Below are 12,502 nucleotides of genomic sequence, written 5' to 3' on the forward strand. Positions count from 1 at the left end.
GAACCATATTTCTCCTTAGCGTCATAAACCTCCCCTAAAAGCCTTTGGGAATAGATAGGCATGGTCACACAGTGCTACACAGCACAATGTAGCTGACCTCTATAATAAATACCTTTGAATCTGCTCCTGGAGAATAAATTAACTTTCAACACAGAATTTTAGACCTTTCAAAATGTACACAAAAATACATAGGTCATTAGCGAATACAATTGCTTGTAAAAGGGTATTTCTCTTAGGTTTTTTGTTGCATAGCCTAAGGATCCTGGCGAAGAGCCTCTATACCTATTTCCCAGAAGAGTGGGTAGAGGTGTGGGGAAGGGAAGAAAACTATGAGCAGAGAAATTAAAAGAAAATAGCACTTTAAATCTCCTTGAGAAGTCTCTCTCTTTGTCCCTTTGGCTGTTGTGCTCTTTCCAGGTAGCACAGTTCACACTGCCAAACCAAATTCCAGCTCTGGCTTCCTGTTCACTGACTGCCCAGTTCCATGGAACGATGCAAGTAATATGTTTTATAACCCAACTAATGCTATGCTATACAGGAAAGTCACAGAACAAAATGTAATTTGCAGACAGGTTTTAGCAGGATAGAGAGGCAAAATAAAGTGCCAGGAGTCTGGTTATAGCAAAAGAGTAGTTCCTTAATTTATACAAGTGGTACTTTCCATAACAAACACTGGAACCATACCGGAACATTAACTGTTTATGCAAGCATAGTCAAAAATCTGTGGAGTTCTAGGCAAAATAAATGAGATTATTCATACATTTAATAGATTTTGAAAATTCAGGGATAATGATGTACTGGTTGCTTGTATTTTGAGGCCCTCTTTGCAATAACAAGGCAGCAAGTCCAAATCAGAATGTAAAGCCCAAATACTGTGCTATTACAGCTTTCTGTCTCTACTAATTTTCTTCCTGACAGAACTCCAGTATACTGCAGTTTCCACACAGGAGGTGTTACAGCAGGACATCATCCTCAATATTTGTTTGTTTCAGGCTTATTGCAACAGAAGTTGCCTACTCACACAGAACTTTCCAATGCAGCCTATATTCTGTAAATATAACAAAAACTCTCAACTCTGAAGTCCCAAGCAAGTACCCCAAACAGGAAACCAGTGTGCCTGCCACACTCATTTAGTAGGTGCCACTCTTTGCTGTCAGGTTTAAAAACTAACAGTTGGGTTTCACAAAGGAATCTGACAGAGGAAGTTCACAGAGGATTTTTCAGGCAGCCCATAACCTGATATTAAGTAAATACCTCTTATCACTAAGCCACTAGCAGTGATGTTATACTTGGAGACTCAGTCCAATCAGTAGCAGCACATACAGCTCCTCCAAAGCTGCCCCCTGCAGCACTTAAGGGAATGGCCTGTGATACTCACATGCTCACACCCCCCCATCACACACATGCCCAATGATTAAAATGAATCTTTGGAATGAACGCACTTTTGGGCTGAATGCAAATTCAGGGCTGAGCAGTGGCTGTTCAAGTATGGCCAGACCAAGTCATACAAGTATAAGGCATAATGAGGATTATATCCACAATCTCTATGGATTTCTCTACAGCACATTAGACAATCATAACTAATTCAATTTAGCCATAGCAACACCAAATAATTTTGCATATGTATTTAAAATAGTAAAAATGGTCTTTTTATAAGCTACCAAATTACTTGTTTCAATCTTCTGATAAGAACAAACAATCCACTACTTTGTAGCTTTGATTACACATGTTGTAAGAACAAACATTGATACTTGAAAAGTCTTGAAGGAAAATTTCATGCAAATAATATCACTGCACAAAACTGAATATATGCACTGACATGATACTGTGTATATGCAATGGTTTTACTATCCAAGTGGATAACTCTCCAGGAGACATGACTTCTTCTGAAACAAGAGCTGTCTAACAAAGCAATTTGTTCTGTACGCACACAGAGGTTTTTTTTTTTTTTTTTTTTGATTTAAAGTTGGGGTCATTCCTGGCATAACTGAATATGCTGAAAAATCAGGAGTGGGAATTCCTGGATAAGACCAGCTCTCCTTACTTATTTGCCTCCTCCTCAGCTGAAGTGCTGAAAATACACACTGCCTGATGCAATTAACGTTGTGATTAATTTCAGTTATCAGAAGCTTGAAAGCATAACAAGCTTTAATGGACCTGGAGTATTTCTGGTATTTTTAATCTCTGAGAACATATACTGAAAGAGTATTTAGCTATTACCTTATGCTCTCAGAGTACTTGTTCTAAACTGGAGCTTAACTAAGGACTACCTTATTACACACATTGGAAAGATACATCCATAGTAATATAAAATCAATTTCATGCAAATATTACCAAAACAATAATGATGTCAGAGAGAAATAGTAAGGATATAAAGTGCAACAACAAAATCACATCAACTCTGGAAATTTTTCCAGCATCAATGGTTTTTCAGGATGCTCATTATAATCTTTTCAGACATTATTAAGGACTCAATCTCTTCAGATATTGCTAAGAAATGGCCTGGGAAAGAGAAGTGAGTGAACAAAACAATTAACCTAAATGCTACATCCCTGTACTGTCATAGTTCCTTCCAGCTTTGCATAGCTTCAGAGTGTAATTTCCTATTAACCCCCAAAAGCAAAATGTTTTTTGAAGGACAGAACATTTAAGTACAAGTAGACCTTATGATACCCAAGGTATCACCCAACATGAGACGTGCTCTTACTCAGGAGCACATGCCAAGGGGTCACACACCATAACTACAGTACACTTCATATGTTCCAATTTTCAAACCACTTTCAACAAAAAATTTAAGAAACATTTCCATTTATAATTTAGTCTTGACCATAGCTGAGAATTTGGTTCAAACAACGAGCATAATACTGCACACAGAGTAACTCAATTGTGCAAGTCCTTCCAGCAGACTGTTTCCTGCAAGTTGTTATACAGCTGCTAGAAACCACCCCCCACCAAAGCAAATCGTTGAGCTACCTTCTCTTTTTTTGTTTCGTTGGGGTTTTTGGAGGTTTTTGTTTAAATCTAAAATTATTAATTGTGGAAGAAATTGTCATTTCAGTTTGTTATAAGGCATTAAGTAGCCTAATGGTTCCCTACCTATTCACGCTCAGAGGGACATATGCAAAGGACTGTACTCTCCAGTTGTGGAACTCTACCTAATTCAGGATCAGATTTCACCTGCACCTTTCAAGTTAAGGTGGAAATCCTGTGGTGCAGCAGCAGTATGGTGGTGAAATCTCCATCTTTTGGACAAAGTATTAGACTGACTCTAAGAAGATTCAACTAACATTGAATCCTTCGCTCTTGAACACTGAATCTTTAAATATTGAAGATTTAACTAACATTTCTATACGCAAACTCTTACACATTATACTCAATCTACATTATAGTTGTCCTACCTGTGCAACAGAGCAGGAAATAAAATTTTTAAATAGGCATTCTCTTCTCTTTTTCTAGACCATGAGAGCTTTAAGTCACAGTGCTCCACAGAAGTTCAACAAATATCTGTACTAAGTGGAGAACCAGTGTCAGCTGAGATGTCTGGATAGCAATGTAACCTATGTGTTGATTATGCTGTTAAAGGAAATTATTGTATTTGCACTTTCCAGATCAATATTTCTTAAGGCTGTTCAGAAGAAGAGTAAGCCTTAGGCTTCAGCAAAGTCTCCACACAACTTCTCTCTTGGGAGCTACTCAGTTTTGTAAAAGAATGTATACTCTTTCTAATCATTAAACCCAAGACCTTTTATGAGAGATGAGGAAACACAACTGTGTTTCTGGCACTTGATAGGCCCATGCTTTACTGATAAGGCACTTTCCTAGCATCTTACATGCCTTATATTGGCAAAGAAGGACAAGAAACAACATCCTGAAGCTGGGTGGTAGAAGGCAAGAGAATACATAGAAAATAGAAGTTTGGAAATTTGCAGTACTCTACAGCTTTTTCTCCATAACAGCAAATGGGAGCAGGGAAGTAATACAATATGAAGCTTCAGAGACAGCTGCATGAGCAGAACAATACCCTAAGTGCTCTGCTGCCTGCTATAAATAACTGAGCAATCACCAGTTATTAAACCATAATGAGGAAGCCATGAAAAATGTCCCAAATATGCCTCATTTTGCCTACTGTAGGTTCAGTCTCATCCATCAAATGAGAAACACATTATCATCACTGTACCCAAGCAATAAATGCTGTTTATTCAGTGAAACTACTGTTTATAATGTCCTGCTTGTAACAACATCATCTGCACTGTAGCCTTTCTGCCAGTTCTGCAGACCTCATCTCCATTCCTATTCCCTAAGTAAAGGTCATCTCTTTGCTTCTACCTACTGTCTCATTGTGGCATGAGACGTGTTGCCCTGATTTTCACATTCCAGGAATTTTGGCATAACAAACTTTGCAATTATTTTTCATCTTAAGTGAATACTATATTCTCTCCCTGTTCATTTCTGTTTTAACTCACAACTGCTTTTATTTCCCTCTTAGCATTCCAACTGGTTATAGAAGAATTATCTCAAATAGAGCAGGAAATAAAACAGCAAGTAGCACATTATGTTATTCTGGCTGCTTAATTTATGTGATGGCCTGGTTTTGATGATAGAAAGAGAAGAGGGGAAGAAGGGTTTGGGTGACTTGCCCATTCCAGCTCAGAAATGGCAGGGTCATCTGCTCTGTGAGAGTCAGAGAATACCTTAAGTGGCAAGCTAAGGCAACGCAACTCCAGAATGAAATTACAGAAAGTGAAATTTGTCACAGCTCCTTACAGCCCCACTTCAGACAACTGTACTAACAAGACCTTGAGGTGCACAATAGAACAACCCAAATAATGGTGACTTCATGATGCCAATGCAGAAAACAGAAATGCAACTTAGAAAAACATGTGGGGAGGTGTGTTTGTTTGGGGTGGGAGGAGGGGGAGTTGGGGGTTGTTTTGGTTTGGCTTTTAACCATTTTCCTACTGCTAATACACACTAAACTCCTTAGGATCTGTGAGCAGTTTGGCAAGTTACAAAGTCTCGTGAAGGCAGAAAAACTGGTTTTCATAAAACTTTTAGCTAATAAGAATATGCTTCCTCCTCTAATAGACAACAGAAACTGCAATCTAAACCCAAGGTATACTAAGTAAAGAACAGAACAAACTCTTATACAAGTTATTCTTCACCCTAATATGGTCACATGTCTTTTTCTGACCCCAATGTCAGAATAATTTAGAAAGCTGTATAAAATGAAAAGGGAATTCCAAATCAGCATGTGGAACAGAGATAAAAGGAGGCTCACTTAAGTGACTAGTAAAGCTGCTTGCACCTAACAATCTTGTACAGATAAGAAATCTCTCTCGTGCATCTCATATCTTACCTTCAGATGTGCAACAGAAAACTGGGGTTTTTTTCACACTTTAAGTATTTTTAGTCTGCTTCCTAGATTGTTTTGAGTGATTCAATCCTTGCTGACAAGTTTCACACAATTAAAAGGGCCTATTTCATTAAAAACAATTACAAGAACCTGAAACCACGTTGGCTCATTAAGAAAAATAAATGTTACAGGTTTCAACCTAGAGCCACTCTGGAAAAGTCATTAACTATTAGCATGTAGGTTAAAAATAGTGAAGTGGTGTGACAGAACAAACCCAAAGGGTGTGTGTCTAGTGTGTCTACATGGCACTGTGATGCTGTTCTCAAACACCCAAAGCTCCACAACTGAAATCAGCAATAACAACTTCAGCAAGGTGAGTCCCATGACAGCAGTAAATAAACCTATTTCTGCCTTGAATTTCCTTGACACAGAACAGCATTGCAGTTATGCAGGTATGCACAAAGCACCCTAACAGCAGCCTAGCAGCATCAGCACAGAGAGATTCTACTCTAAGATGACTTAGATCACTCCTTTGCTTAAATGGTTAAACAAAAGTCTTTTAGTCTAGTACCCCCTGCAAGACAAGTTTTCCACTTACAGCAGTGCTTCTGCACTCTTGTTCCATTTTGACTTACAGAAATGGCAAAATCATGATGGAACAAGCAGCACAAAGCAATCCAATCCATTCCTGACCTTCCATTGTACAAGAAAACCACAGAAAATTATGTATACCTTGATAAGAGTTATTACCAAACAATCTCTTGGGCCTAGGAAGTAATAGCTGAAGAGCTTCACTCCACAAATACTCTCTTGAACACAATCCAAATGCTTATTACTCGTAATTCATCTCCTCCTCAGCAATTAAATGAAGTCATATTGACTTTATTCCATCCTAATTATTTTTATTTGACACCTTAACATCAAACCACTTTGCTTCTTAGATTCCTGGAACATCAAGCCGTTACGGGCAGTTTAAAAAGGATGTAGTCTTCAAAGCAGTAGCCGCTTCACAGGTTAAAAAATTTTCATTTTATGTAGGAAACAGTATCGATGCTACCTTATTTCAGAACAAAAGAGCAGCACTCCTTCCCATTGCTGGGAAACGAGCACAAAATAAGGATGCTCACCTAGATGTGGGAGCAAAACAGGTTGGTAACGGGTGAAGTCTATCACAGAAAGGCTGGACGCCGCTCGCTATCACATCGCCCAAGCCGACAGTAGACGAAGGAGAGGCAGCTCAGCTCCCGCCGGCCGCCCGCGGAGACCGCACCTCTGGGCACCGGAGGGATGAGGGACGCTCCTGTGCCCTCCCAGCTCAGCGCCCACGACCCGCTCTGTCACGGCCCGGCGCTGCCCGCTCCCCAGGGAGGGCGGACACGGAGCCGCTGCGAGCCCCCTCAGCCCGGCCCAGCCCGGGGCCGCTCGCCGCAGTCCCCGGAAAGGACGGGCCGGGCGCAGCCACCCCGGCCCCGCCGAGCCCTCCCCATGCCGGGCCCCGGCCCACCGGCACACCAGGGGGAGAGAACCCTCAGGAAGCGTCCCCGCCCCGCCGCGCCGCTCCTCACCCAGGTACTCCGGCCCGGGCAGCGAGAGCCGCTCGGGGCTCAGCATCCTCCTCCTACCGCTCCTTCCCGGCTTCCGCCCGTTTCCAAGGCGCCCGACGCTCCCGGCGCTGCTCGGCCGCTAGCCCCGGCTGGGAACACGCCCCTCGCCGCCACAGTTCCGCCCGGCGGTCCCATCGCCCGTGCCCTCAGGGGCTGGGGCAAGGCTGGGACAGAGCCCGGGGGAAGGGACAGGGCCCGGAGCCTGCGGACAGCGCCCGGAGCGGGGGCTCCGCGGGGGCCGCGGTGGGCGATGCCCCGGACGGCTGCTCCCGGGCCGAGGGACGCCTCAGAGAGGGGAGAGCGAGTGAGCAGGATGTCCCGAGGAGCTGAAATGGCGAGAGGAGAGGCACGTGTAAAGTCATCCTGATTAGATTCAAGTTGTCTAACTTAAGGTGTCTACTGCTAGGGGTTATTTAGGACTACAGCTGTGAGGGAAAGATCTTGATTTGAAGGTGAATTGTAATAAGTTAAAATCATACCATATGCTGAGTTGGAAGGGACTCATCAGAATCATGGAGTCCAGCTCCTGGGCCTGTGCAGGACGCCCCAAAAATCACACCACGAGCCTGAGAGCATTGTTCAGATGCTTCCTGAGCTCTGCCAGCCCTGCTGCTCTGACCACTTCTCTGGGTTAATGAAGTCAATGTGAAGCAGCTTTGTTCCAGAGAGCAATGACTGAAAGTGTGGCCAAGGAGATCCTTCAGAGTTGTGTCCTTCTGTCCATACTATCCCAGAGCTGGAATTTCTACACCCCTTGTGCTCAGGAGAGGTAGGTATAGGGATCCTCAGGAATTGTCCCTTCTGTAGATTCAAGTGGAAGTGAGCAGAAAAGTCCTGAGTCGCAGGGCTCTTTCTGTTCTTGTCTGGGAATGGCCATTGTACCGCGGATGTACAAGTGGCAGAGCTGTTCATGTGGCTGGAAGCAAGCCTGCTGGACTCCTCTTTCCCAGAGGCTGATGTGGCTAAAATTCCCAATTTACTTTGCCATTTCTTTCATCGCCATTAGAAAAAATACCAGCCCAGGATGTAATCCTGAAAGTATTACAAAAAACCCAACCAACCAACCAAAAGGACTGCAGGTGTTTCTGTGTTTTAATTGACAAATGCAAAAGAGCATAAATTAAATGAACTATGTGTACCTGCATATGATATGCCTTTATTCCACTAGAGAAAAATGCTGAGACACTGGCAACTCAACTTTAATCTATATTTAAAGGACAGCCACACTTAAAAAGGGCAAACAAGATGTTATAACTTAACTGTTAATATCCCACATAAGATTGCCTGGACCTCTCCTTTGTTTTTTGTTCTGTCTTTAAAAGCATATGGCTTAGATATAAATATCTCAAAGATGAGCAGAGAGAATAGTTTAGGGAACAGACAATGAAACACTCCAGCAGGAATGATTGAAAAAATGTAAGATTGCCTTAAAGAGGATAAATGTAACATATGAAATTATGTTACCTAAAATTATTTGTGCTACAATATGAAATTATGTTACCTAAAATTATTTGCACTACAATGAAACTCACTCAAAACTCCAGGTTGTTCAGTTTGGCACTTTGTGCATTCTGATATAGGCTATAAATTTAAATATGGGATTTTTTCAGTAATAGATACAATGAGATCACAGAATGCATTGATACGAGATATTTTTGAGCCCAGAAATTCAGCAGAATTTAGAAAGGAAGTGGATTCAAGCAGAATGAGAAAACACATGATTTTGTTGTTACACACATAAGCAGTGTCCCTGGTGTTTAAAAAGCTCTTCTATAATGCGGGTCAGCTGAGCTGGTAAGAGCCTTCTACAGGTTGTGCACTGTTTCCTTTTGTTGTTTAAACCATTTCTGTAAACCCGAGTTTAGCTTTGATCAGTATTTAGAACACTGATTTACAAGAGACCTTTAAAGCCCAGTTTTGAATATTACATATTCTGACTCTGTTTTTTCCTTTAGGGTGGTTCCTCTCCTCTCCTCTCCTCTCCTCTCCTCTCCTCTCCTCTCCTCTCCTCTCCTCTCCTCTCCTCTCCCCTCCCCTCCCCTCCCCTCCCCTCCCCTCCCCTCCCCTTAGTTTCTATGGATTAGACTTCGTTATTTCCTTCAGACCAGCTAAAGGAAACCTTTTGGACACTGGTCCCATTTGCAGTTCTAATAAGAGTAAGTTTCAGTAGTAATGATGCCTGACTGTTAACCTAAAGAAAATTATATAAAAACAAGATGTCATTTCTGAGGCCATTTATAGACTTTCCTGTTTACTATTATTTCTCCCTTGGTTTGCCAGAGCCCGGATTAGGTGATATAACAGGTCAGCAGCACTTACCTGTTCCATCACACTCATGACCTGAAAAGGGAGAAATGCTGCCAGCCTCGCCATAGGTGTTAAGTTTGTTTTACCAACTTCATTTTAGAACCCTAGACTAATGCATTTTAATAAATTCAGAAGGTTGTTCTGGGCCACTGGAAACCATCTGGAGGTTTAATAGCTGCCCCCAGAGGGGCACATCTTAACAAGGGCTTAATGTTCTTTTGAACCCAGCTGGAAGAATGATTGTGAAGAAAATTATTTTTTGTCACAGCCTCTTGGTAGATTATCAGAGGTACAGATCTCACTTCAGGGCAGCCTATGGAGTACACTTTTACCATCTACCCTGGGAATCATGGTGGTGCTTACATCTAGTAACTAAAATTGCTGCATTTTGTGTACCAGGGACATTTGGGCATCCAAATCAGTCTTTCAAGGAGGATCAGTTGGCTTACATTGGTATATTTTGTGCACACTCTCTTTCAGAGTTAACGTGATCTTGATCTGATTTAGCTTAATTCACTTTGAAGTGTGGTTTAAGGAGAGTTTCAGAAATCATATGTTTAGTAAACTGGGCTAACTTAGTTATATGAGTCCATGTGACCACAAGTTTGAAAATAGTTAGTGGTGTAATTTAAATTGCGTCATGAAATAAAATGTCTTTATTATGTTAAGATGCATGGACTGAAAATCTTTCCTGTTAAGTTTTGTGTTTCTCAGCAACTTAGATTGGATTTCTGTTTTTCTCCAGAAACACATACTTTGCCCCCACTATATTAATTGCTTAGCTTACTCTCTGCTGATTTTATGTTCATCTTCCTGAATTATACTGTCAATGTGAAACTGAAATATTTTCCTTTTATTAGACAAAGTTATCCTGAGAAACAGCTCCTCTTTCAGTGAGAGTATTATATAGAATAATAAACAGGATTAGATAGCAAGAACAAAATTCCAGAGGAAATGCCTTGTTTTAAACAGATTGAATCACTTTGCCTGGCTTCTTTAACTTTTCTTGGAATGAAATGTTTCAATTGCTTAGAATTTTTACAATTATTACTATGGTAGTTACAATACAGCCTACTAGGTGTATTAGAGGAAACAAACTTTTTTTTTTCTTCAAGTGACTGATGGAAATGCTGTTGCTACAATATACAAAGAACTAAGCTGTGGGCATTCTTCAGTATTGTTCCATCTGACTGTGAAATCAATGTAAGACAGTTTCACAGAAACACTAAGAAAATGTCTCTAGCCTTTCTTGTTTATCCTTTGAGCATCCAAAGCTTTATCCTGTTTTAAAACATAGGTAGCTAAGAGCCTGTCTTGTGCAGAACTCAGCTTTTTTGACTTTGATGGTGCTTTGTGTTCTTCGAGGCTTCCCACGTATTTTCCAGATGAGCTTTTCCTTGTACATAATAATTAATGAAATTGCAGGTGTGATAACAAAAAAAACACATGAAGAACAAATTATACTGTGAGGAGAAAAACATTGACTTAAATAACTGTCAATCTTTATTGATAATCTATTATTTTGGGCACAGTAGCAGAGATAAGTTTTGAGGAGAGATCTGAAGAAATGGAGAGTAAGGAGTTCACATGCTATTATTTATGTAAATTATTGGAAATCTTGTAAGGGAAATTAGAACTCTATTTTGTAAGTAATTTAAAAAATCAATGGTACTGAAGCTGGATGATTCATTCATGAGTCAGTTGCAAACCCATAAAAACCTCTCATTAAATTTTTGATGTAATAATTATTTATATGGATTATGACCAAACTCTCTAAACACATACACTAAAAATAAGATTATCTTAAATAAAAAAGGTCAGCCAAAACCAAAAATTATGAAATTACATTATGAAATCCATGTTTTTATATTGTTGGTCCCTCAGAAGTCTTTTACAGAAAAAGATCCAGTACTTCTAGTGCTTCTCTTAATCTGAGCCTTCTCAAACTGAATGAACTCTTTGTGTGGTTTACTTATAGCACAGTGGTTTTGCACAAGTAAATTAGTTATTTTTCCCAAATAATGCAGTATTAATACTACCTCTTCAGGTAAAACCTAGACAAACAGATTGGATTTACGCTGTTTTTTAAAATCTTCAGAGAAATAAGATTCACCAAATTTCTCTCTCCTAGCATCTGCCAAGATGAATTCTGGAAACAAAACAACTGTGTTTTTCAGCTAGTGATAGATAACATGATAACAGCAGCAGCTCTCGTAAGTAGCCAGCATTTGTACCATTACAGAGCTTAACTGTGACACCAGTAGTTGTACCAGCAAGTCTTAAGTCAGGAATATACTTAACTAGTAAGATGTCATAAGCGTACAGGAAACTGTCCTGTGAACATGATGCCATCATAATTTTTATTTTATTTATTAGTTTAACTGCATTTTAATCTGGATTGCTAAGATTTTATTTTCCCTCTTGAACTGGTGGACAGAAAAAAGTAAAGGGAGATCTGATCTGATTTTGAGATCTGTCTGTGTTGTTGACGATTCAGGTCTAAACAAGCTTCAAGATTCTTGTATTTTAAATACAAGTTGGTGAGAAGAAAACACCCCTTGAAATATTCTTCTGTTCCTCAGCCATAGGAGTACTTTTGAATTCTGCATGATGTGCTTATGAGAAAAGAGAATAGTAGGATGACAGATTCTGTGGCTCAGGGAGGCCACATGTTTGTTTTCAAATCAATGGTAGCTGTAAGTTGTATAATAGATTCCTGGCATGCATTAAATGCAATGTCCAAATTCTGATTTTGAGTTTAGTGTTTAGTAAGCAAAGTTGGCTTTTTTGTAAGAACAAACTGTTGAAAGACTCTCCTCCAGTTTTTGTTCCCATTATCTCATCAGGAAGGAAAGGACAACATCTTTAAAAGTACTTAAGTACCAAGTGAGTGACCCTTCTCTGTTGGAATGCCGCCCCACTAATGATGCAGGGAAGAAAAACAGCCATTTCTGGCAGAGTTTGCAGGATCTCTCATGCCAAACAAAAAAAAAAAGTCTAAAATGCCTGGTAAAAATAAATATCACTATGAAATTCTGGCATGGGAAGCATTTCTGACAGCCAAGACTTAGCTCGTCCTGGGGGGTAACCCAAAAAGGCCAGCGATTTTTATTCTTTGCTTCTACTTATCAAATGTTCCTTGCAAACATAAGCTGCCAGACTCTGTTGTCCATTAGACAAGGTGTCTGTGTGAGAAAATTATAATAAGTAAATGGCTCTATGTATGTGCAAGAGAGCA

General features: G+C 40.3%; 1 protein-coding gene across 1 annotated transcript in view; it reads right to left on the bottom strand.

Annotated features, from left to right (window-relative positions):
• CSTPP1 (centriolar satellite-associated tubulin polyglutamylase complex regulator 1) overlaps positions 1-6,992 on the bottom strand; it is a 79,130-nt gene extending 72,138 nt beyond the window's left edge. Inside the window, exon 1 of the mRNA XM_059474488.1 lies at positions 6,919-6,992. Coding sequence (XP_059330471.1) covers positions 6,919-6,964 — 46 coding nt within the window. The 5' untranslated portion in view covers positions 6,965-6,992. The remainder of the gene's footprint in view (positions 1-6,918) is intronic.
• Positions 6,993-12,502: the final 5,510 nt, after the last annotated feature.

The sequence above is a fragment of the Ammospiza nelsoni genome, chromosome 6 (genome assembly GCF_027579445.1).
Source record: "Ammospiza nelsoni isolate bAmmNel1 chromosome 6, bAmmNel1.pri, whole genome shotgun sequence".
Taxonomy (NCBI): domain Eukaryota; kingdom Metazoa; phylum Chordata; class Aves; order Passeriformes; family Passerellidae; genus Ammospiza; species Ammospiza nelsoni.